This window comes from Pyrgilauda ruficollis, unplaced genomic scaffold, assembly GCF_017590135.1.
Source record: "Pyrgilauda ruficollis isolate IOZ18807 unplaced genomic scaffold, ASM1759013v1 scaffold31, whole genome shotgun sequence".
In the NCBI taxonomy this organism is placed as follows: domain Eukaryota; kingdom Metazoa; phylum Chordata; class Aves; order Passeriformes; family Passeridae; genus Pyrgilauda; species Pyrgilauda ruficollis.
Window position 1 is genome coordinate 8,616,536 of NW_024524489.1, and position 26,251 is coordinate 8,642,786.

Consider the following 26,251-nt stretch of genomic DNA (forward strand, 5'->3'; position numbering starts at 1 on the left):
CTAGTGGCACACAGCAGTGCCCCAAGCCTGGCAGGATAATCTAAAGGGAATGCAGCTGAATTGTGATCCTCTGCTATATAAAAGGGGGCGGGTCACTGTGCTGCTTCCAGCTCCTTTTCTGTCATTAGGGCTGCAGAAGCACCAACCACAGGCAGCTGGCACGCCTCTTCGTTGCCTCTTATATAATATGGGGTTTCACAGGGCACCGGTGTGAAAAATCAACTCAAACGTTGTGGAGGCAGACTCGTGTCACTCGTGGTGTGGCTGGTGCTCACTTTGCTCTGGGGAGCAGGGCTGCTCTCACAAGGCTGATCTGTGGCCCTGTTTGAGTGAAGTTTGGAAGGTGTGCAGGATGGCTCCCAACGAGGCAGGGGATGAACTTGTTTTCTTTGTAAATGGTAAAAAGGTAAGGAAGATTCCAGCTTGCTCCTGGATTGTGGCTTGATTACTTTTCTAGTCATCTTTTTCCTCCTCTTAAGTTTTCTGATAAGAATACATATTCCATGACTTTTAAGTAATAAATATGAAGACTACATATTGCTTTGCTAAATGGCTTTTTCTCTTTGAGTTTACCTTGTGAATTATTCAAAGGGTAACACACGTAATATTCCTTTTACATTTTAGATTTGTTGGCAATAATTTACTACAATTCTAATGTAACTACTTTTAAATAAGTATGCACTGCTGAATACAAGCATTTCTACTAGAAATAAGTTCAGTATTTACAACAGATCTGGAAAATTTAACTCAAATGGAAGCATCCGTAGATAATTCCACATATAATTCATCAATAAGTAATTCTAACATCTGGTTTTTGAAAGGGATTTAGAAAAATGTTTATTCCATTTAAGAAGCTAGAAAACTCTTCAGAATGAAAGCCCATTAATGATACTGATCCCTGACAATAACCTGAGAAGTGACTGTATCTCACAGGAGGCTGAGGTGCTCACTACACGTGATGGACACGTTTGAACAGCTTGTCCCAGAGCCCCCTTTCCCCAGTTTGGACTTTGCCTGGCTAGCAATGCAGCCTTGGCTCTTCAAAGGCTTGTTGCAAAGGTCAAAGCTGACTCTTTGACCAGCTACCAAGTTAATTCTGTTTCTGAGCTCACCTCAGTGCTGCCTTCCCCACCTTCCCCTTGCCTAGACACTTGGGCAAGGGAACTTGTGCCAAAGCAGCTTCCTGCTGGGAAGGGAAGGGGACAGGGTTGCTCATCCATTGGTGGAGAGCCAAGAGTTTGCAAACCTTCCCTGAGCACTGCTTAGGGGTATAAATCAGGTGGTGTACTGGGTTTGGGCTAGACAATTAATTTTTAATCCCTTGAGGGATCGCACGATACTCTCAGTTGTTTAAAAAGCTCTGTGCCCTGCCTTACAGACTAGCACAGCATTACTATCAATTTTGCTTTTTTTGCTTTTTCATGGTCGTTTAATGTAGATGAGAGTGTAGCTACATTTAAGGGTTTTAGTTATGATTTTGTATCCCAATCTGGATGGGAATTAGAATTTTTGGAGATACTAGTGGATTTGATATGAATATTTTGTTTTATTGATATATTAACAGTTTACTGAAGAATGAAGTTTATCTAGTGTGCAGTAAAAGTTAGTCATAGAGTTGTTAAATATAATGCTGATGTAGAGCCCAGGCTTGGTTCTGAGATTTTATAGAGAAGGATGACAACTAAAGCTTTGCTCACACAGATTATAGTGGTTAATATGTGTTAATTGACATATCAGCCATTCATTGTTTCTAGAAAGAGATGAAAACTTGAGGCTCCAAGTTAACTGAGTCTGGTAATTTAAATTGTGGCATAGGATGGTCTGTGAATTTTATCTGGTGAATTCTGCTCTGGTGGGAACAGGTGGCACACCATTAACTTGTTGTCTTCTTGCTCTGTGAAGTTTTTGTGAGATGATTCCTTTGTGAACCTCAGTGTATAGAGGGTGAACTTGGAGCTCTTTAGTTCTTGCATTACCACAAACGTGTTGGGCAATCCAGACCCTGATACAAGCCAAGTGTCCTGTCTTGTTTGATTTTTTTTTTTTCCTGGTATGCTCTAATGAAAGAGAATTGGAGTTCTGGTGCCAGATCAGCTGAGGTTCACAATCAATAGGCCTCTCATGGTAGGTATGAAGAGTTTCTAAACAAATTCCTGCATGCAGTTACAAATGGTGCTTCAGCTGGTGCTCAGTTATTACAAGAGCACTGCTCTGTGTAAATTGTTAGAAAAGTCCTTCTTCCTGGAGAAAACTTTTTGCTAACACATGGAAATATCTATTAGTCAAAGTCCAGAGCTGGCCTTGTGGGACTTTCTTTTATGCACATGGGGTGAGGCAGAGAAGGGGAGAAATGGCAGGCTAGGCCCTGAAGGCCATCAGCAGAAAACAACCTGCTCATTTTGGATCTTCTGCCTGTCCTTGCTGTGTCCTGCAGGTAACAAACCTGCTGTCAGTGACACTGGCCTTGTTGCATTTCAGCAATTTTTATGGAACTGCTGTTCTTGTTTACAGAAGCCTGACTGTGTGCATGTGTAAAGGGGTTTAACACAGTGTGATCTTGGCAGCTTGGCTGAAAAAAAAACCAAAAAAAAACCAAAAAACCAAAAACAAACACCAAGGGATGATTAATATTACCAATGGTACCAACTTCTTTGAATGTCAAAGCTCTCTTAGCATCCTTTCCCACTGCCCCATGGAGCAGGCAGTTCTAGTAAAGGAGCACGTTTCACTTGCTCTACCCAGAGCCTCCAGTGGCTTTTTTTTTCTATTCCTTTTTGTGTGTGTGTTGCTAAAGTGCTCAAGTTACAACCCTACCAAATGCAGGTCAAAGAGAGAGAATTGGACTCATGGGGCACTCTGATCTGTGGCAGTGTGTGTGGAGTTTGTTGGGACATTGCTGCACATCAAAGGTGATGTGATGGAAGGAGTGGTAGGAAGTGCCTGGAAATGCTATTCTGCTGGAACAAGGGGAAGTGGAGAGGCAGGCATTAATATCTTCTCAATGGTGACCAGTGGCAGGACCTGAGGAAACAGCATCCATCTGGGAAGGTTATGAAAAGGTTTTTCACCCAGAGGGTGGGTGGACACTGAAACAGGCTCCCCAGGGCAGTAGACACAGCACCAAGTCTGACAGACTTCAGGAAGAATTTGGACAACGCTCTCAGGCACCTGTTGGGATTCTTGGGGTGTCCTGTGTAGGACCAGGAGTTGAGCTTTGATGGTTTTAGTGGGTCTCTTCCAAGTCAATATATTCTATGATTCCAAGTGAGGCTATGGCTCTATCCATCTGGGATCCTGACTAAACATTCCAGTTGATTCACTGCAAAGAGTGTGGTAACGTGGCCAGTGGGAAAAGTTACTGCTGTGTGAATCCATGACAGCTTGACATTGCAAATGGGCTGCTGACATTCTGTCACTGTACAAAACCATGTGATAAGAGGTGGTTTGTGAGACAGGGACATGGACTGCAACAGATTCTTCTCTCTCACATTAGCCCAGTCTGCACTGTTGTCAAGGAAAAGTCTCCTTGGAGCAGCTGAGCATACTTTACATTCAGGACTCTTTATTTCACTGGGCATATAGCTTGGCACACTACTAACTCAGCGTTATCTTATTAGTCTGCCTAGACTAGAATGCAAATCAGCATGTTCAATTTAAAGATAATAGAGGCAATTTTTTTTTCCTTGGCTGACAGACAAGTCTGTCTCATGCATATGTAGCATGTAATTTCAGTTTAAACACATGGAGTCAATATTTCTATTCTGAATGCTAAGGGAGGATCTATGCTGGAAGCCACATTAGACCTCTTATCACTTCCAAAGTCTGTGAGTATTTGATTGCTGATGGGACCAGCTAAAATACAGGATTTTTCTGACCTTTGTGAACCTCTGGGTTCTACATAAACAGTGACTTAGAAGCTTTCAGTGTGCTGGCTTAAAGCAGACCAAAGTGTTCTCATGACCAGTAGCAAATTTACATCGTGCAATTATATTCAGTTTGTTCATCTGTGTTCTAATCCTTTTTCCTAATAAATGAATTTGAAATCTCTCATTGTCTTCAGGAATAACACATTCACAGATTTTAAGGTCCTAGGGGACCTTTACATGTGACTGGTCTGACTTGCTGTGTGGCAATCTGGTTAAAACCTTTCACTTTCTCTTCTTGCAACTTGATCAGTGACCAGGGATTAGTGATGGAATGGGAGCTTGTCCTTCAGGAAAGCACCTGCTTCTCATTTATAGATCCCAACTGATGGAAAGTTTAGCACATTGTTTGGTAAAATGGGGAAGTTTGTTTTCACTTTCCTTCTGTTCCTCTATTTACCTTGTTCAACTACTGTCCTCTTAAACTGAAAAATCTCTAACTTTCTGGGAATAATAATTTAAATATGATGCTTTGTGTTGTAAAGGCAAAGTTATCTGAATTAGGGAGGGGCAGGTAGAGAAGCTGGAAAACAAAATATTTCTTGAGATTCAAGTTTTGTACATGAAATTTTTGGGAAGTTAGTTCAACATTGTTCTGGACTAGTCCATGCTCTCTAAAGGTGGAAAGAACTGCTTCAGAACCTGCTTTGTGTGATACTTAAAAGCACACAGAAGTTCAGGACCAGGCCAGGCTCCCTGCTGAGGTGGATCTGAGTATTTAAAATTCCTAGAATCAGTAGGCAAACAGACATGTAGTACAAACACAGCAGTACAGAGTAAATTTGTTGAGAGTCATTTGACTGTCTGTGCCAACCTAACATTTTCAACAATGTTTCTTTCTGCATTTGATTAATAATTAAACTGCCAAATGCAGTAAAATCCTGTTTTAAAGTCTCAAAATATGGCTGTCAATCTGATACACCTGCAATATGACATTTGATTAAAAGAAACTAAAATAAAACAAATTACCAAGCACTAAAAACTTACAAAAGGGAACAATTTCTTTAACTGCAGTGTCTAAGTTGTCTGATCCTACAACCACAGAAAGCAATGGATGGAATTCAGTTTCTTTCTGTGCAAGGACACTGGGGGAGGTGAGCAGGAGCTGTGGTATTGAGCTGTGAATTATATTGTACTGGGCATCAGACAAGACGTGTTATCCCCACCCACACGGTCTTAAAATATTTTAAGAACAAATCACAGCAGGAGATTGCAACAAACCACTGGAGGAGTGATATGTTGGAGGACAAGCCAGCATCGACAGCAATGAGCAAAAGGCAAGAACAGCAAAAAATTCTTCCTCTGTGGCCAGCAAGAGAGACTCATCAGCAAGCATCCTCCCACCAGGAATCTGAAGTGAAGAGAAATGACTCCTGGATCTCTGATGTGTGAAATTTGTGTTAACCCAGAATGTTCTCCAAACTTTTACCCATATCTCCCCCAGATGCCTGGTCTCTGCCAGAGCTGCAGATGGACAGCTCCAGTGGAGTAGTTTGGAGTGGCTGAAGTGGCAATCCATACTCTGTTGGCTGGAACAGAGTAAGGGTGTGCATTGTCTGGGACGTGGTGGGAGACACTTTCTGATACAGCAAAGCTTCAGCTTTGGGACTTCACACATCCTTACATCACTAAAAGTACATGGAGATGAGTGTTTAAATGAAAAATGAAGGACTAGACCTGTCCTTTAGTTCCTGCTTCCTGAAAAGAAGCCAGTGGGCCAAGCTTTTAATTGCTTGGTTTGAGTACATAACCAAGCACTTCTTGGACTCTTTCAAGAAAATCTCTTTATGTTTTCTTTGATATAAGCACAGAGTAGTCTTTAAGTGCTCTAAAGTTTCTTCTCTGTGTCTGTCTATCTTGGAAGCTGCTTTGGAAGGATTTACAATGGCCATTGGCACTGACACGTGGAAGAAACTCAGTGTGACAGGGGGAGTTGCTGGGGCTGGCTCTTTGCCTGTGGAATGGCTCTGAAAGGCCATTTGTCCTCTCACAGTCACAGGGATGGTTGGAATTTCCTTCCCATGTCTGTCTGTTTGCCAAGGTGCTGCAGAGGGATGCATGAGCTTACTCTGAACCAGATGGTCATGGAAGAGCCACTGCATGCTTTTGTTTGTTTCTGTGTGTCCAGGAGGTGAGGGAACAGGGGCACTCTGCTCTGAATAGCAGCAGTGGGTGCTGCATGATCTGCAATATGACATTCCCAAACTAGAATGGACCCTTTTCCTGTAGATCATCCCCAGTGAAAGAATGAGATGTGCACAAAGTGACTAGTTGTGTTTTGTAGCAGCAATTTTATCAGTTAATTCCAAAAGAGTGAGCTCAAAAAGGAAGTATGAACCTTGTCTCTTTAGGATAACCATGTCACGTGTCAAAGGCATAAAACTGAAGCAGGATAGAGGTTGTGAAAGTCTCTTATCAGTGGGAAAAAAAGAAAGTAAAAAAAAATACTTGAACAAGTGACCCCTGTTTCAATTTGCCCTTCAAACTGGGAGTGATTAATTTAAATAAACTGTAACTATTGTACTTAGGACTTGCATAAAATAAGAGCCAAGAACATGATTATGTTCTGGCACACAATTAATTTGGAAAAGTTTCTTGACACTTTATTAATAACAGAAAAAGGGAAAGACAAGCACTATGGCAAGGGCAGAACTTCAGTTTCTGACCACTGGGCACAGGTTAAAGTAAAATGTTTTATGTCTAATGTGTGACTTCTAATAGTATAGTTTATAAATAGGATGGAGTTGGCTCAAAATATGCAGCAAAAATTTTTCCTTTCTTAGAATTTTGTTATTCCCACATTTAGGATAGCTACTACTGTAATACTGATTGATTTAATGTTACAAAGGGAGAAGGAGAAACTTCAGAGGATTGGTACTTGCTGTCCATCCTGCTGCACCTGTGTTGTCAATTACAGTTTCCACTGTTGGGGTTTTTTCTCTGCAAAACCTATTACTGATGCTCTTTCTGTCCTTCTGTTTAGCTGCTCATTTTCTCTGTCTCTTCCAACAGTAAAAGAAAGGACAAAGTTCAGTTATTCCGGGTCAATAAAGATGAGAAACCATTTGGGACGTGTCAGGAGCCCAAGATTTGAGTACAAAACACAGTTCTTTCTCTTCTCACTACTGTTTGCCATTTTTGATTAAGGGTTTTTTAGAGTTGCCTCAGTGTGCAAAGACTGAGAAACTCAGATGTACATAATGCATATACTTCCCTCTGACACAACAAATTCAAGGAAACATTGTGTCTGGATACATGATCAACACTGCTGAAATAATCTGTGATTTTTGCTTCCTGCTTTGGAAAAGAAGTTGCAGAAAGACCAAACTTTCCCCTTGCAACTAACTTATCTGTGTTGCAAAACCTTTTGTGTTTATCAATATCTTTCCCTTCTTGCAGGTGGTGGAAAAAGATGTGGATCCAGAAACAACCCTGCTAACTTATCTGCGAAGAAAATGTATCCAGTGCCAGAAAAAACTGCAGAAGCCTTTAAATGCCTACAGCATTTCATAATTGTTTACTGTTCTGTCACTTCAGAGCTTTTGCACAGAGCATAAGAGGGAGTGCTTTGCGTTGTCTGGTATTTCTTGCTAGCAAAGATTACAGCTCCGATTCCAGGCTTAAACAATAATAAATTTTAAGTTATTTACTTTAAATTATTTAATACTTTAAGGAAAAACTTGTGATTTCACAAATTATAATATGATGGAAAGGAAGCAATAATGAGATGGCAATAACATTGGAGGACATGTAAGTTTGTTCCACACAAAGAATAAAGAATTTTCTGGCTGAAACATCATATTGGCTATCTAATATCCCATAACTTGATAACCCTGTGCTGTTTATCAGGTGGCCCAGGGAGGCAGGCTCGGAGGCAGGGGCTCCCCCCATGCACCATGGGTGTGTTTACGTGAGCACATGCAAGCCGTCACTTTTCACCCCTCCTTGAAACTGGTCAACATGTGAATCAGAGCAGCTGCAGGAGCTGAGTAGCTATTACTGTGATGGTCAGGCTGGCTGCACCAGGTCTGCTTCCATAGGTAGTGTCATTCCTTGTTTTCTGAGTTTTTGTCTGGCCAGCTGGGTGCGTACATCTGCCAGACTGTTCACAGCTGTGTTGGTGTATCCATACCATGCTGCTGTGTTCCATTTGTCTGGGAGCTGAAGGAAGTACAGGGACATATGAATCACGTTCCTCTTGGAGGTTTCCAGCGGAGCTATCAGCAGCTCTATTATCTGAGTACACCATAGATGGATAAAGGTCAGGAGGAAATGTAAGTGCCATGACTCTTGTGCCTAGGTGTGCCTGTCTTACTGCTAGAACTTTTATGTCTAAGCTTGTAGATAAGTAATGCAAATAGCTTTGTAAAGAGAGAATCTGAGCCCTTCAAAACCTGCTGATCTTCTACATGAAAATTCTTGTTAGGGTCAGACAAATACTTTGAGAAACATGTTTTATTCAGGCAGGGCAGGTTAGCATTGTTGTCAAGAGAAACAGTGGATGGCATGGGAAAGCTGTATTTCTGCTCAAGCAGGCACATAGTTCTGTGAAAAGCAGTGGTGGCTGTAAGGACATGGTTTAATTGTGGACTTGGCAGCCTTAGGTTTGCATCAAAGACATGGTTTAGTGGTGGACTTGTCAGCATTATGTTTATGATTGGACTTGGTGATCTTAAAGATCTTTTCCAACCTAAATGATTCCATGATTCTCTAGAAACAGTCAGTGCCATACTGTTTGCAGTGAAGTCAAGATGAATTGAGTTCCCTCTATCAGTGTCTGTTGCTTTTCCAAAGGCTCTGGGACACAGGTACAGGGACTGATTATCTCAACTCAGTGTCCATTGCCAATGAAATCAGCTGATTTTTACCCCACCAGGTGTCTCTCAACATTTGCAATTCTCTGCAATAAATAATAGTGTCTAATTACCTTTTAATGAGTGAAGGAACCTAAGCAGAAGTAACTCAAGGAATTCTTTCCTGAAATCCCTTTGCAGAACATTTGATGCAATTCCTGGTTTTAAAGCATGGCCACGAGCTCAGCAGTCTGTGGAGGAATCCGCTTAGGCTGGGCCATACACTCCATGAGCTCCCAGGTGTCTGTGCAGGGGTTCTGTGCATCTCCATGAATTCTGGCTCTTAATGTCTCCCTTCTATGATTTTATGGGACCCAGGCTCCTGGGGAGTGTGCTTGGCTGGATTTGTGCCCATCAATTGGCAAGCCATCAGAAATGGGGCGGCCAGACCATGACTTTTGGGATGCAGGTAGTTTGTGAGCAGTTCAAATGCAGCAGGTGTAGGAAGAAGTCAAGCCCCACCACTGAGGGGTGCTGAAGGAGGATGTCACTGTGTGGCTCAGGGATGTGGCTGCATGCCTGAACAGCTCCTGCTCAGCAATTACCAGTGCTTTATCTCCCTTGTGTCATTTCCTTTTCTGAGTCATGGAGAGCGGGAACTGTTGCAGTTGAGGATATTTTATTGTTTATTTCTGAGAGTGTGTTGGAGTGTGGGCTGTGTCTTTGTGATGGGTTTGGGTGTCGATCTCAATAGTCACATGCCAGCTTTTGAAACTTTGCTTATGTTAAATTATCAAGCAGAAGAAATGAGTGATTTGCTTCCAGCAAGAACTTGCTGCTCAGTCTTTGTTGACTACTTGAACAAGTTTCTGCCAACACTTTTCGTGTTTTCCTTAATTCCTGTTCTCTCAGTGGGCCTGTGTGGAACCAAACTAGGCTGTGGAGAAGGTGGATGTGGTGCTTGCACTGTTATGATATCCAAATATGATCCCTTTCGGAAGAAAATCCTGTATCCTTTGCAATCTGAACTCTGCAACAGAGAAATAAAATGGGGACAGATCCAGGTTCCTGACATACCAGACATGGTACTATTTTAAAAAAGAAAAGTTATATAATTAATGTTTCTGCCAAAACATAATTTTTCACTTTCAGAACATAAGCTCAGAAGGCCAAGATAAGAAAGTATTTTTCTTAAAGCATTGCACAATGTTTATAAGGAACTATTTCTTTGTGCCCTGCAAGATCTGCACTGACTCTAATGTAACTTTTTCCTGTGAGAAACCATATAATGATTATTGTGATAAAATCTTTATTGTTATTGTATTATGACAATCTCATTTCTGTATGCCAGCAGATATTAACTTTTTTCTCTACTTGTACTTTAACCTTCAGAATTATTTCCTGAAACAAAATTTCCTTCTGTTCTCACTTTAATTAATTGAAAGGGGGGAAAATGGAATAAAAACAAAGAGGAATGCAAAGAGAGGATGAGACAGAACCAGGCCTCAGTTTAGTTTTACTGTGGGGAACAGAAAGCACTGAAATCTTGAATGTATTTGGAATAATGCTTGGAGATACTAGAACCTGGATCCCCTGAGTGGTTCTGCTTAATAGCAAGGCCATGATCAACATATCTTTAGGGTCATTATTCTGTCTTGATAGAAATGAGATAAAATAGCTAGTTCTTTTACCTTCAGTCTAGACTTTTTTCCCCATGTTTACCATCTAGAAACAGCTTTCTAGCTAAAAGGCTGAGAACTCTAGTCTCTTATGTAACTTTGCAAGTGTCCAGCCGCACAACATCTTGGTATTTGTAGTCTGCCCCTATAAATTACTTATATGGGTTCTGTGTCTTAATGTGCAACAAGGATGTTTAAAGTTGCTCTATCTAGGTGAAATCCTATGGCGTATGCCCTGATCAAACTGCGAGGGAAATTGATTAGAACTTTGGGTGACTGCGTGCTGTAGAATTTGGCTTGTAATTAGTTCTTGTATCACGTCTACTTAAGTGCTCCTGTTGTGTTCACAACTGTAGCTTCCGAGTACTCTTCACTGTTCCTGTTCCCTTTTTCCTTTGCTCAGCAGCACTGTTAAATGAAATTACCTTAATATAGTGTTTTAGCCACCATACTGCCAATGCTTGTCTCTTCCCTGTCTGTGCCCTGCATCACGTGGCCGTAACTACTGTTGAAGGCATAGGAAACACAAAATCCAGGCTGCACCCAGCCCAGGTAAGCTATTAATGCTGATAACTTTAAAACCCTCTATGCATGTTTTCTTGTGCTGATTAAACCTGTTCCAGGACACTGGGACCTCCACCATAATGCTAAAGCCATGAGGCTGACTCTCCACATGAGCAATCCATACTTGCAGGAATGGCTAAGTGACAGAATCAAACTCCTGAGATAATGCTACAGCTCTGTTCTGCCCCTGAGAGGTTAACTCATGCTATCCTGGCTGAATTGCCAATGCTTTTGTCCTTGGGCTGCATGGCTGTATTTGGTCCACATCCTGGCCTGGGAAGACTGATGTTGTGAGGAAAGCCAATCTAATGACCTGGAGCTAGGAAATCTGGGATAGGTTTGGGCTCTCCCATGGCCTTCCACAAATTACTTTGGTTTCTGATCTTGCATAGTTAGGAACCTTCCCTGCAGCAGTGAAATAAATTTTGGTTCATTGATGTTGCTGGAGTCTCAGAATATTCTTGGTGAGAAGGAGGGACAGGAATGTGCATCCTTGCTCTTCTAGCAGGGTGTTACAATGCAGCCTTGCCTCTCTTTGTCAGAGACCTGCTCCCTTAAGGTAAACTGTGCTTCATCTCAGTTTGTACAGTGGGTAGGACTTGTGCCAGAAACATTCTTGGTGAGAAGGAGGGATCCTTGCTCTTCTAGCAGCGTGTTACAATGCAGCCTTGCCTCTCTTTGTCAGAGACCTGCTCCCTTAAGGTAAACTGTGCTTCATCTCAGTTTGTACAGTGGGTAGGACTTGTGCCAGTGTCTGAGGGAGTAAACAACAAAGTGAAAAATAACTTTGATGTGCATGAATGGATGGCAGGCAGTCTGGCCTGTTTGTCTTCTTTTCTCTTCCCATACCTGAAGATTCTGACAGCTAAGTTTTGAAATTCAAACTCGGGTCTAGGCAGGTAACCCAAACCTTGCTAGCAGGGTAAATCTGAAGAATTCCTGATCTCCTTGGAATTTTCTAGTGGCCCTCAGTCACATTTTGAGTTCAAAGCCTGGGTGCAAACTTTTCAAGCTGCTCTCCTCTTTGAAGGCTGTCTCATAGATTAATTGATCAGAGAACATCTGATCATAATCTTAGTTCCTCTGTGATACTGGGTTTTGCTTTTAACAGGATTGTAATAGAAACAAGCACAGCAGTGAACTCACCTTGATATTATGGGCTAATTGTGGTTTTTACTTTATCTCAGGAGAGAATAGCAAAAAGCCATGGGTCCCAGTGTGGCTTTTGCACTCCAGGCATTGTCATGTCCATGTACACATTGCTTCGGAACAACCCCGAGCCTCACATGGAGGACATTGAAGATGCTTTCCAAGGTAATATTCACAGCCCTACAGGAGTACAACCTGTTCTGCTTTAATTACATCTGCTTCACCCCGTGGGATGGAGGTGCACCATTATTTAATGTATTTTGTTAAAAATAGCTGATGGTTGTGAGGTTAAGAAGTAGCTTTCTCACTTGGAGACCAGCCAGGTGCTATGAAGTGAAGATCATAGTTCATAAGCAGGGGCAAGTGGCCTCAGTCTGGGATTAGAAGCACACTAATCTTAACAACAGACCAAAAGGTGGCCTGTCCTTGAGGGGCATGGAAGTGTCCTTGTTTATTCATTGCTGTCACAAGAGCTTGCAGAGGTGACAGAGAACATGTCCTCAAATCAAGGACCGAGACAGCAACATGCAGTGATGGAGTGGGGCAGAACCCAACAGTGTAAATCCTGTGAGAGGCTGCTGTTGTTGCTGAGGTTAGAGTCATTACTGTGCTTCCAGCAGTGATCTGAGAGGAATGATGATGCAGGAGAAAGCAATCTCTGTGTAATTCAGGAGACAGACTAGTTGGTATACTGATAAGACTCACACAATTGAGATAAATGAATACTGAATAAGACAGATTTCAATTTGTACTAAATTTCAGTTTAAATTTCAACAAAAAGGAATGGTAGGGTTGTTGCAAGGTTCCTAATGAAATTTTCCTCCTCCCATTTTTTTCATTAGCTATATCAAGATTTGACAAGCTTTTGTGAGAAACAATAGAATATTTTAGAAGAAGAGAAGTTTTTAGCCAAGTGACACTAAATCCTTATCCTTTTGCTCTGGTAATGCAGGGAACTTGTGTCGGTGTACAGGCTACAGACCCATTCTGGAAGGATACAGGACATTTGCTAAAGTAAGTGGCTTTAGATGATGTTTTGAAAAAACCTGGAAAGTTGGTTGTATTTCTCTCTATTACTGAAACATGTCATTAATTCAAATGGAGAGGAAGGAAATAAATATACTCCTACAACCCAGTTTCAACTCTTGACCTCTGTTTATGTGATTCATGTGTTAATAATTCAGATAGAGTAAACCCTTTACTCTCTCCACTTGCTGGGGACACCTTAATAAGATCCATCTGATGCTCCCTTTTTGGATCACAGGTAATCAGACTCTGTAACTCTTTTCTGTAAGTCTCAGAAAAACTCACCCTCTCTGCATAATACAGCTTGCAGCTGATCCTGGTGTGGACAACATGTAAAGGTGTGATGCACTGGTAGGGACATGCTGTGGAGGAATCTGCATTTTTGAAAGATCAGTTGCACAGCAGGAATAGCTTTGGAAAGAAGTTGGAAGTCACCATTTTATAGCTCTTGCCCAGAATTCTTCTGCTGGTTTGGGTGCAGTATGAAGCTTTGCCATGAATTTTCTCTAGTCCCTTTGTACCTGAAAGAGTGCTGGAGCCTGTGAAGAGGAGTAGATCATTATGTACTTCAGTGATTGTCAGCCACTCATGGGTCTACACTGGTATTAAATATCAAAAGGAAAGAATTTGCAGTGATGCTCATTAATTTCATTTTATTATCCAGAACTGCAGTCAACAAATGAGAATACAAGCAGGAGTGAGATCCATTACAAATGGCTGATAATCCCAGTTGATAAAAGCCTACTTGGATTTCCAACAGGCTTTCCACAGTGTCTCACCAAATGTTTTTAAAGATAATAGGGGTTAAGAGAGAAGATCTCTGTAGGTATGAAAGATTGGGAAAGGTATGAAAGGTATGAAAGATTGTCAGTGGAGTAAAAATGGCATATTTTTGCAGTGGAGGGAGGTCACTGTTGTGGAGTTGTGTTGGGACCTGTGGTAGGAAGGAAGGCTGTTGCACCTATCCCTAAATGTGGCTTAAAAGAATGTAAGTAAGGATATGAGAAAATAAGCTAACAGATATAAAGTTTGAGCAGTGAAGGCAGGAATTGGCTTTGAGGAATTTCTGAAGGATTTTATGAACCTGAGAGACTGGAGAATAGAATGGGATACTAAACAGAAAACAAGTGTCATGGCTCTTCCTACACTTGAGTACTCTGTGCAGTTCTGCTCCCCTCACCTCTAACAGGATATTGCAGAACAGAAGAGGATTCAGAGAACTGGAACAAGGATCACATCTGTGGCAATCTGACTTCCATACTGGGAAGGACTGAGTGCACTTCAGCATGAAAAGGAGATGCCAGGGAGAGGAAGGAACTCTACATAGCACAAACAGTGGTTTCTGTTGACCTCTGATAGAGATCAACAGAATTGTGATTAGAGGTGGAATGTGAAGAGGCATCTGCTATTTCCTGCCTCTCCCAGTAAAAGATCATTTCAAGAAATGAAACTAATAGGAGTCAGATCAAAAACAAAGGCAGATGGTCTCTGTGGTGGAGTATTGGTATTGTATTGTATATACTTTCAGCCTTCTCTGGGTATCTCCTCATGGCTCCAGAGCTAATTGTTGAATGGTCAGAATAGTTCCAAACCAGAACAAAAGGTTTATCAGCACAGTGGGCATGACACTGCAGGATATTGCCTACCATTGGCAAGACAAACACCTATGTGATTGCCACCTTCCTTCTGCTTTGGATATTTCTCTCAAAAGGGGATCAAACCTACTTAATTTACTTGGAATCTGCACATTTTTTCTCAGAACAGTTTTTGTTCTCACAGGACATGAATTGCTGTGGCAGAGTTGCCAATGGCACTGGATGCTGTCGTAGTGGGAAGGAAAACACCATGGTAAGCTGAATGTTAAGACCCATAACCTCAATTTTCAATATAGCATTGGAGCTTTGATGTGTTAGTCACCTCTCTGGCTCTGCTGTGGGGCAGATACTCAGAACTCTCTGACCTGTTGTTGTGGTCTATCTCTTGGAAAATGCTGGGACTGTATGTGTCCCAATGAATGGCCATCATGGTGTGGGTTTTAAAACAGTGATGTTCCTTCTGAGTCCACCAGGAGCAACCCTTCTGTCAAATAGCATGGTGACAACTGTAAGCAACGTGTTACCAGCTTCTGGTGCACTGAAGTGATACATCTTTCTGTGAAAAAAGGTCTGAATTCCCCACTGTGATCTTTTCCAAACTTTGCTGTCCAGTGATGAATGAAGCAATTTCCTCTCTGTTCCAAAATTGTACAATTGGAATCTTTTGAAATATCTGGAGGGGAAAAAAGTTAATCACATTGTATGTATCAGTCTAGGTACAAAACAAATGAAGGAATAGAAAGAAGAAATTGGTGCTTAAGGTAGTGTGAGTATAAAATAAGTTTAGGAAGCAGAGAATATAATGAAATTTATTGCCAGAAATTTCCAGGGAATTTCTGGGATTGGTGTTTAGGAAGCATCCAGTGTTGCATGGAATATTCCAACAATTGAGACTACTTGGAGTCCTTTCTTTCAAGCAGTTTATTAATGGAAAATGTGACTGCAAATGTCTGAAATCTGGGGATTGATAAAAGAGGAGGACTATGTTCTGTGAAAGTTGCAATGTTCTGACTGTGTTTAGAATAGCTGGAGTGTGCTTTTTTCTTCTTCAGAATGGGGGCTGCTGTGGAGGAAAAGCCAGTGGTCCAGGCTGCTGCAAGAATGCAAAAGAAGACAGTGTGGTAAGGTGCCTCTCAACTAGTACTTTTCCCTTTATTTCTGATGTTTTGAAGTCTTAGATCTGGCTCGTTGTATGCCCAAGCCCAATGCTTTTATTTTAGCAATATCTATGCAAAGCAATTTAGACTAATTTATATTTTATGATCAGAAGAGTATACCTCAGAAAAGGTATATTTGACATGATTTAACATGCCAATGTGAAAGGGATGTCACTTTTGATTTACTAAAACGTATTAGTGTCCTCAGGGTTGAGGGATCTGACAAGACATGCAGGGGAATCAGAAAAATATAACTGGAGGACCTTAAATGCTGAATCAGGTGGCATCATTTTGCTGTGTTTGCCATATTTTGCTCTAGGAAACAGTAAGAGGGATTTGAGTTGAAAGAGGAATGAGTTATATGTGGAGAGCTTTCTCCTCAGTCATTAGCCATTTACATTTTCTCTGTCACAGAAAATGACATCCTCCAGCCTGTTCAATTCTTCTGAGTTCCAGCCACTGGATCCCACACAGGAGCCAATCTTCCCACCAGAATTAATGGTGAGCTCATTCAGAAAGAAATAGCAGTGATTTGTTGGTTTAGTTGTTCTGCACAAGGTTTGAGTGACTCTGTGCTGAGGAAATGGCAGGGCAAAAATGGCTGCTAATGGATGAAAATGCATGGGCATGAATCCTTCCCTGTTTTATAAAACAGAAGGTGTTTGAGCCAGGGTGGTTTAGGAGAAATATGCAGGCCAGGTGCCTGCTCCAGCAGTCTGGCTTTCTTTCTGGTTCTCACCATATGTCTCTCTTCTTGGGTTGCCATCCTTCCCAGTCACTGCCTGTCCGGGGGTGGAACAGAAGCTAAAATCCAAATGTCAATTTACTAGGTCAAATGTGAACTTCTGCATCAAATACAGATATATCTGAGCTTGTCTCCCTGAGTTCCCTTTATAGTGTAGGAAGAGAAGTAGGAACTTGTGGTGGTTTTGTATTGGAGGCATTCATGGAAGTGATGTAAACTTTTTAGCTACTGGAAAGTTTGTGTTTTTGTAAAAAACACATGTTAAAGATGAAAGAAACTCAGGATATTTTTCTTTCTTTTCTGGTTGATGGAGGTAACAAGGGTTGGGTGGTTTTTGCTGTAGACCTGGACCCTTTTTCTGGGGTGTCTTCCCCCAGTGGTTTTTGGGTAGGGGAGGAGAGGCCGCGAGGCCGATGTTGGGCCTGGCTGCCATTTCTGACATTTTGCGGCTCCTGAGCGAGGCCGAGCCGGACCCGCCGGCCCTAAGAGCTGCCCCGGGCCAGGCTGGCTCGGCCAAGATTCCCCCACCATGAATATTCACCCACAACCACCGGGCAGGGTGGGGAGAGGCCATCAGCCCAGCCGGCTGCAGCTCCCACCACAAACTACCGAGCCAGGCTGGGGTCAGGTAACATCTACAAGCCCTGAACTAAATATCAACTCCTTCAATGCTTCAATCCTCCCTCGAGTGAGAGGAGGAACAAAAATGCAGACAATGTAAAGGAATTCACAGAATGACCAGGCTGGAAGAGACCTTAAAGATCATTGAGTCCAACCAACAACATGAAGACACCAAAGTCAATGAAGAAGCAATCCCAGATAGGAGAAATGAGGAGATACTTTTTGTTTTAGGCTGAAATCCTCTTGTAAAGATATGAAGAAAGACTCTTTTTCCCTATAACACATAAAATTGTATTCAGTATTCAAATTGTAGATATCGAGCAAAGACCTCCATACTAAAGTAAGCAAATGTTAAAGTAACTGTAATCCTATGAAAAGTTTAAACAGAGAAAGAGAAAAAAGTAATAAAGATCTTCTGCCCTTAAGAAGAAAATAATTTCAGGAGTAAATAAAGAGAACTTTTGCCTTTAAACAACTCATCTTCAAAACAGTACCCATTAAGTTGACATGGCCCATAACACAACTGTGAGAAAAACTTGTAGAAAATGAGAAAAATTTCACAATTGCAGATTTCTCCAGGCAGTTGCTATTCATAGAGAGAACCACAAGAAAACTGTTTTCTTGTAGAGAAGTCTCCATAACATTAACAAAAAAGACTTCTCTGCCTAAGTAAATGAAAGAAAGACTATTTTAGAAGTAGTAAACTGAAATTTTAGGTTTTGTTTCTTTACATTGTCATTGGGAAAGAAAAGATTGTGGGGGGAAGAGAAGTGTCCTAAAGGTTTTATTCTAATTCTTATTACTCTTTCTTTTAGTTACTATTAATAAACTTTCCTTTTAGTGTTTTAAACCTACTTTACCTTTCTCCTCATCCTACCTCCCAAAAAAAAAAAAAAACGAGTAGACTAATAATTAACCAACACTAAACCCACCTCACTCATTAATACATTAACCATCAAATCTCAAATTAACAAAGCAAAACCACTACAGGGTGTAGCTGAATACATATCTCAAACAGTTGTCTTTTCATAAAACTCCCCTCACCATAGCAGGAGTAAAAGTTGTTTGGCTTACAATGGCATTAAAAGTTAGGTGGGATTAGTTTCTCTCCATGTTTCATTCCTTCTTTTTCAGGGATCCTCCCACCTAAGCAGTGTGTCCCAGCCAGGAATCGAATCCAGCACATGACGCATTTACAGCTTCCTTCACATTTAACAACTGAAATTCAATCATTAATTCTGCTGTACCCAGCTCAAATATGTCATGAGCTACAGCATGAGTAGGTTCTCTTAGACCATAGCATAAGATAGATTCAGCTTGAGAGAGGGCTCCTCTGTTTCTTCTCCAAGATGTTCTCCTGCCCAAGGGTTGATCTCATGTTTTCTTTAGTCGCTGGGTGAAGTAGTTAAAAGGGAATCAGAACCTGGTGTAGCAGGTTAATTGCAAGTCATTTGTACTAAAGACTGACATTTTTGGGATTGAGATGGGAATGGAAAACCCATTGAAGCAACTGGAGCCATGGGCATGTGCCAGAGCCTTGGTCAGATGGAGCTTGCTGGCACAGATCTTGCTAGGGAGGTGTGGCTGCAGGATGTACCTGGCAGTACCAGGAAGGGAGAACTTTTGTCAGCAAGAGAAAGACTTTCATCACTGCTAGCAGAAGGATGGGGAATGGCAAACTGCCAACAGCAGTGTGGATATCCCAGCCCCCCTGTCAGTAACTTGGCTGAGATGGAGCCCAGTGTGGCACAGGCATGGGCAGCATGTGAGCAGGGATTCTTGGCTCGATGTAGGGGCTGAGCTCTATCTGAATTCCCTTCTGCAGACTCAGAGTAACAAACAGCAGAAGCAGATGTGTTTCAAAGGCGAGCGTGTGATGTGGATCCAGCCCACAACTCTCAATGAACTGGTGGCACTCAAATCCCAGTATCCCAATGCCAAACTTGTTGTGGGGAACACAGAAGTGGGTAAGAGAAAGAGCTGATGCTTATTATGAACTGTTGGAAAACCTTCCATTAAGTATTTTGTGAGAACAGTGCAAATGGAAACCTTTCATGTCATTGCTTTTAAAAAGCTATTTATTTTCAGGTTATATGTAGGAACATATTTTCTTCTCAGGTAGATTAATCTCACAGTGAATGTCTTTGCTGTGTCAGGTGGAAAAAAAAAATCCAGATCTCTGAGCCTTTGTGCTATTTTGTGAAATTTTGAGAAGAGGGGAATGACACAGCATGAAATGTCCCTATAATCAAATGAAGTCAGTTGTGAAAGCTGCATTTTGAAGGACTTTTCAGTGAGAAAACTCTCAAGACTTGGAATCTTAGTGCCTTCTCAAACCAAATAGATACTTTTGCAAACATAAGTGCTGAGGAGGAGAGTTCAGACATATTTGGTAGTTCTGTTGTCTTGAGCAATTGGTTCATGAAATAATTACTAAATGATGTAGGGGGTTTTGTATTAATTTTCCTTTCTTGAAGGATTATGTGCAGCAGTTGCCATGTCACACAAGTACCAAACAGTGTCTTTTCCTTAAGGTATCGAGATGAGGTTAAAGAACCTCCTGTATCCAGTGATAATAGCACCAGCATGGATCCCTGAAATGAATGCTGTTCAGCACACTGAAACAGGTGAGCAAAAAAGAGGCAGAACACCTGTGAGGTGAGTGGGGACTCCATGGAATAATAAAAAGAGTGTGAAAGAAAATCCCCAGATTAAAGATTGTTTTCTGTATAAGTTACACCTTTCCCATTTTCCCACAGGAAATCAAGTAAGTGGTAGGTAAAAAAGTGAGCTGGGGATGTTTAGCCCAGAGAAAAGGAGATTCAGGGGTGACCTTATCACTTTCTACAACTCCCTGAAAGGAGGGTGTAGCAAGGTGGGGGTCAGTCTCTTCTCCCACATAACAAGTGACAGGACAAGAGGAAACTGCCTCAAACTCTGCCAGGAGATATTCAGATTGACATAAGGAAGAATTTCTTCACTTGAAAGCATGGTCTAGCACTGGGCTGGGCTGCCCATGGAGGTAGTGGAATCACCACCCCTGGAAGTGTTCCAGAAATGACTGGATGTGACTTTTGCTGCTGTGGTTTAGCTGATGTGGTGGTGTTCAGTCAGAGGCTGGACTCAGTGATCTCTGGAGGTCTTTTCCAACCTTAACAATTCTATAATTCCATTGCCTTTAGCTTTGTGATGGAAATGGGTCAACCTTACAAACAGAAGTACCTGGGACAATTTAGTGCATGTGGCCCAGTGTCTGGTAGGATATTTAAAGTGTGGAAACTGGAAAGGAGTTAGAGTTCACTTCTCAAAGGACATGCTAATAATACCTAAAGGAGGCCAGTGTTGTTAATAATACACTGATGCAAAAGGGTGGTGTGTTACTGTCATGTGGGAGACAGCACCAGCATGAGCTGTGGTTTAAAGGTGAATTTTGTTCTGAGGATGTGATGTTTACATGCAGTGCATTCTAAATAGTCTGGTGTAATTGAAGGTCTAATTGAACTCAGTGACATCTAAGCTTTGCAGACACAGTAACTGTCCTTATGTACCTCAAAATTTTGGAAAACAACATTTCTTTTCCTTTGTTTGTTTACAGGAGTCACCATTGGCGCTGCCTGTACCCTGAAGTCAGTAGAGGAGGTGATGAGGAAGGCAGTGGCAGACCTTCCTCCGTACAAAACAGAGATCTTCCAAGCTGTCCTGGAGCAGCTGCGCTGGTTTGCAGGGCCTCAGATCAGGAATGTTGCTGTAAGTGACTCAGGAGCACCAGGGGCAGCATTTGAAAGCTCACTCTGAGGAGCTGCCCTGCCTCAAGCAGTGTTGGTGTGCCCTTGGCATCTCACAGAGGAACGTTTGCAAACCTTGGGAAAGAAACCAGCACACAAAAATCAAGCCCAGAAAGTGGTGGGGTCTCAGCTGGTGTCTGTACTGCACTGATGTCACACATCTAGCAAGCGAGGGAAACATGGCAGTTCTCCAGGTCTTCCACTGCTGTTATCACCAAGCGGGGGAAACTGTAGTGAGATTTGACTAATTGAACAAAAATGGTATTTAGAATGCTGGACAAGCTTCAAAGAAGCAGGTGTGTATATATTGCCATGACAACTAGGGCAGTCACAGAGTTAATGTATCAGAGCTGGCAAATTTTCCTCTAGTTTTAAAGGGGAAGGTGTGTTCAAACTCTGTGTGCTCAAAGAAAAAAATACCAGGCAAGCAGCTAAACCAACCTACCAAACAAGAACTTTTGTTCCACGAGACACTGTGCCGTGCATTTGTTTTGCAGCCAAAACCCTTGGGTCCTGGTTGTTACTGAAAAGACCCTTTTTAGTTTCATGGCTCCTCCCTTAACAGCAGGTACAGTGATTGAATTTTGGCATGGTTGTGCATATGAGGTTTGAGCATAAGGTAGTCTTGATGCATTAACAAAACACTATTCTAAATCTGTTTCAGGCAAATGTTAATATTGTCTGAGACAGCATCTGATTTCGTGGGGCTTGGGTTTTCCCAATTAATTAAAGGCCAAAAATTGCTTAGATTTTTAATAATTATCTGATGCATTATTTTCACTCTAGGCTATTGGTGGGAACATAATGACAGCAAGCCCAATTTCTGACTTAAATCCTGTGTTAATGGCAAGTGGCAGCAAACTGACTTTGGTATCAAAAGGTAAGTTATTATATTTCCCTGTGGCACTGAGGGGAGTGGGGTAGCTGCCATGCCTTCTGCCATGGGTTGATAGGTCAGGCCAGAACTTGAAAGTGGAAATTAACATTATTAGTCTGAGTCTTCTGTGTTTTCACACTCTTTGAGGCAAAAGTCCTAAAGCTAGACCTAAGGTTGGCTTCCTAAAAAATGTTGAACTTCTGTGCCAGATGGAATCTCTGGTACTGTGTGTATACTTACAGACACATCCTTGTGAAGAGCTGGTTAAAGATGTGTACTAATGAAAAATAATAGGCATTAAATATTTTCTGTCACTATCTTACTTTAATCCTTCTGGTTTATTCAGATAAAGACTGAAACTTGGGATTTTTTTTCTATAAAGCCAAGCATCTCAGTTTTTATTTGTTTTTAGGAAATTTTTTTTTAAGTAGTATCGTTGAAGTAAGTGAACTGTCCAGTCAGTGGACTGGGTTTGTGTGCAGGCTATGGAAAGGAGAAAGAGGGGAATTTAATTAGAGTGTTGGAAACTGGCTCACCTGGAGGCTAAGCTTTAATTAGTTAAAGAAGGAGGTCTCTTTTATCAGGTCATGTACAAAGAAAATTTAATATGTAGGCAGAAGCAGTTATAGATTCCATAAATACCAAAAGAAATCTGAGAAAGATATTCCTGATTTGGTGAAAGAGAGTGGAAAAATGAAATCAGATATCATATCAAGAATGATTTGTGTGGTTTGAAGGCTTTTCCACACTTACTTTCATTTATTCACCACTGATGTCCCTTTGCTCTACAGAGGGCAAAAGGACGGTCACCATGGATGAGAAGTTTTTCACTGGCTACAGAAAGACAATAGTTAAGCCTGAAGAAATACTTCTCTCAGTTGAAATACCCTACAGCAGAAAGGTAAGTTTGTAAGAAAAAACTTCACTGTATGTGGAGCTAAAATGCTGTTATTTAGGTGTTGTTTTCAAAGTTAAGCACCTTTTTTCTGACCGACTCCCAGATGCTTATGTGGTCCCAAGTGGACCAGGAAGCAAGTGAATTATTTGGAGAAAATTCAGCAGCACACTATTCTTCACAAGCAATGGGAGCAGGGCTCAATGATAAAATGTGGTAAGCCCAAGAATTTTCCTAGTGCAAGGAAGAGAAGCTTCACTTGATTATCTGAAGCTTTTTGAGTGCATTTGGTAATGATGAAAAGTGTCAAAATGATGTTCCCAGAGGTAGAAGTTCTTCTTGAAAAGCAGAACAGAAAAGGTTTTAGCAATTTCTGATGCAGAGTGAAGTTAATGTGCCAAAGATTCCTGCTTAATTTCTGTGAGCTGATACGAGAAATGAAATGGGGAAGAGTCAGTATGGATAAAAGGGAAGTTCAGTTTCTGCATTCTTGTCTTGCAAGATGTAAACCACAAGAACTGGCTATTAGGACATTTTGGCAATGTGGGCTTCCAGTGAGGCTGCACAACTTGCTTTGAAGGGAGCAATGAGAGCTTCTCGGCAGTAGCAGCGTAAACCACAATTGATTCAGCGTCTAAGAAATAAAACTCTGCTTTTTCCTTTAGACTGAGAACATCAGACTGTAACTTTATGCTTGTGAAGGTGTTTACCTTCTCAGGGCTTGTGGCTCCTAGTCATAAGATGCAAGGATTTGCAGTGTGGTGATGCATTTTCTTTATAAATGGAAAACACTGATTTACTTCAAGTGCCATTGTATTATGGGAGAGAACTAATAAATGCCTTGTCTATCCTCTCAATTTTTTCTATTTAACTACTAAAGGAACCAAATTATTTTATTTATGGTGGTTTTTTCATCTATTTCTGGGCAATCATTCTTTGGTCTTGTGATAAAAACATCACTTTTTGCCAAAATGAAAAACATGGTTGAGGTTGCCAATGGAAAGCACTGTATTCCTCCACCCATATGGCAGTCTCATGGCAATTTCACAAAACAAACAAATGTTTACAAGCAGGGGCAGTGGCTTCAGCCCTATACAGTTTATTGATCTGAAAAACTAAACCAACTTCTGAACTCTCAGTTTCATGGTTTCTTGGCTGATCTTTGCTCACAAATAAGGAGGCTGAAGTTCTTCAGGGCATGTCTGAAGGTGCTGGCATGTAGCAGGCAAAGTTTTCTGCAACTGTGATTTCCTCGTGAATGAAAGCAGGGCTGTTTCAGCACACAGTTAGATAGAACTTTTTGGTTTATTTTTGTTTGAAACTGATGTTATGCCTTGCATTCATGTAACTTATCACACCAAGGGTAAGACTGGTCAAAGAGCAGAAAGAATTAACATGCTCTGTTGTTTTCCAAGAGACCCAGGCAGGCATGTGATGTGATAGCTCACTTACCTACACTCCAAGTGAGGAAAGGTCACGAGTGCCTTTCCTCCCACAGGACTCTGAATGAAGAAAATTAAGGTGTCCTGTGAGGAGTGAAGGCAATATTGCCCTCTTGTTGCAGTCATGTTATTGGAAATCTCTTGATTACAGTAAGAGAGGAGGCTGCTTTTTCTCCTCTTTGAAAGCTAATTGTTTTAACAAGCAGAGTGGCAGAATGTCCTCACTGGAAGGATGCTATTGATGCTCCTCTGCTATTATCTGCTGGCTGCTGAGTAATTATTTGAACTCAGGAAATGAAGCACACCCTTCAGATATATCTCCAGTAACAAGCCCTTGATGCACAAAAGGGGCCTCTTGTGCAACTGTTGTCATTGTCAAGAGGAGAGAAATTGTTCTATTCAATAATGAAAGAATTGCTGTCCACTTCAGATTAGAGGTAATTAATGAAGCAGACTGCTGTGCTGTGTGGAGTCACTTGGAGAGCAGAAACTTGTCAGAAAACTCTCCAGAAGGGCAGTGCAAACATCAGCTCTGATTCCTCTCTTAGTCTGCAGGGTGCCTGAACAGCAATTTGTCCTCACCTGCAGTACAGGCGAGAGGGCTGACCATGCTGTGGCTCCAGGGTGTCACCATTGCATGGTGCATCCTGGTAGGGTGTTAATCTCATATTTACAGCCACTCTTTACAAGGGAGCTGCTGAGTTTTGTGCACTGCAGTTGCTGGTGCATTCACAGAGCGAGGAAATATCTCTTGTAGAGACCAGGATAGTAACTGAGAATTCTATTTCCTGTAACAGATTAAATTTTCTTTTATTAATCATTCTGGTCTACTGAATAGACTGAATTATTAATACTTAATTATTCTGGTCTACTCTAGAACTGAGAGACATTTGTGATTACTGATTTCAGCTCTTGCAGATTTCAAAGACTTCTGAAGGGAAGGGGTTTAGGATATGGGTTTTACTGATCAGACTTCCAGCTTATCAGCTTGGGAGGAAGAAAAACTTGTTGAGAAACTGTAATTTTGTTTATGCACAAACAATCTGTCTTGGGTCTTCCTCTTAATAATGGAAAAATGTGACAGGCACAAGCAGATCTCTGTCAAAGCTTGTTTCCCCCCACAGTCCTAGGCTTGGTAACAACCACTGAACTGATACTTTAGAATTAATCACTGAATTATGTGAAAATAAACAGTGCTGCCTGAACAAACATGTCCTGCTTGGCCCTGCACAATGAATCAACCAGATACTGTTCCCTGGAATAACTCATGCACATAGAGATAGGTAAACAGCTTGTCCACATTTACGCTCCAAAGCATGCCAAGGTAGAGGATAAAGAAATATTTTCCTGTTTTTCAGAGTGAATACTTCTCAGCTTTCAAGCAGGCTTCCCGTCGTGAGGATGACATTGCTATTGTCACCTGTGGGTTGAGAGTCCTGTTCCAAGATGGCACAAGCAGAGTGGAGGAGATAAAACTGAGCTATGGAGGAATGGCTCCTACCACTGTCCTGGCACTAAAAACTTGCAAGGAACTCACTGGCAGGTAGGAATTTTTCTATGATAAAGATTGTCTAATGGAACAGTGCAGATTTTTACAGGAGCAGTTTAAATATCTAAAACATCCTAAATCCTCTCTAAAAGTACATCAAAAGAGAAAGAGGAAGAAGTATAGTTATGCTTCTGCAGCAGTGTGTTTTGTGTAATGCCTTGCTTCCTCCAGTATGCCTTACCCTCAAAGATCCATGCCATTCTCTCATTCAGAGAGACATTTTCTTTCCAAATTCACTCATCAGTTGAAGTGGAGAGCAGCTAGATGCGTTCATGACCTACAAAACTGGGTTTGTTTCAAATTGGACAGAAAAATCAGGATTTTTATCATGCAATATCTTTGCCATATCTTTAGGGGAGGTAACATAAGCCCAAGATGACAGCAAAGCACACACATGTGCTATGAACGTCAGGGTTTTTATCACACAATATCTTTATCATAACTTTGAGCC

The 26,251-nt window shown here is 41.4% G+C and overlaps 1 protein-coding gene across 1 annotated transcript in view; it reads left to right on the forward strand.

The window, feature by feature from the left end:
• The first annotated feature begins 301 nt into the window (after positions 1 to 301).
• The window catches only part of XDH (xanthine dehydrogenase), a 49,082-nt gene continuing 23,132 nt past the window's right edge, over positions 302 to 26,251 (forward strand). The window contains exons 1-15 of the mRNA XM_041473977.1: positions 302 to 406; positions 7,323 to 7,380; positions 9,629 to 9,725; positions 10,839 to 10,947; positions 12,147 to 12,273; positions 13,061 to 13,122; positions 14,914 to 14,982; positions 15,782 to 15,850; positions 16,301 to 16,387; positions 19,078 to 19,219; positions 19,787 to 19,879; positions 20,848 to 20,999; positions 21,824 to 21,917; positions 22,706 to 22,815; positions 25,610 to 25,794. Of these exons, the coding sequence (XP_041329911.1) occupies positions 353 to 406; positions 7,323 to 7,380; positions 9,629 to 9,725; positions 10,839 to 10,947; positions 12,147 to 12,273; positions 13,061 to 13,122; positions 14,914 to 14,982; positions 15,782 to 15,850; positions 16,301 to 16,387; positions 19,078 to 19,219; positions 19,787 to 19,879; positions 20,848 to 20,999; positions 21,824 to 21,917; positions 22,706 to 22,815; positions 25,610 to 25,794 (1,508 nt within the window). The 5' untranslated portion in view covers positions 302 to 352. The remainder of the gene's footprint in view (positions 407 to 7,322; positions 7,381 to 9,628; positions 9,726 to 10,838; positions 10,948 to 12,146; positions 12,274 to 13,060; positions 13,123 to 14,913; positions 14,983 to 15,781; positions 15,851 to 16,300; positions 16,388 to 19,077; positions 19,220 to 19,786; positions 19,880 to 20,847; positions 21,000 to 21,823; positions 21,918 to 22,705; positions 22,816 to 25,609; positions 25,795 to 26,251) is intronic.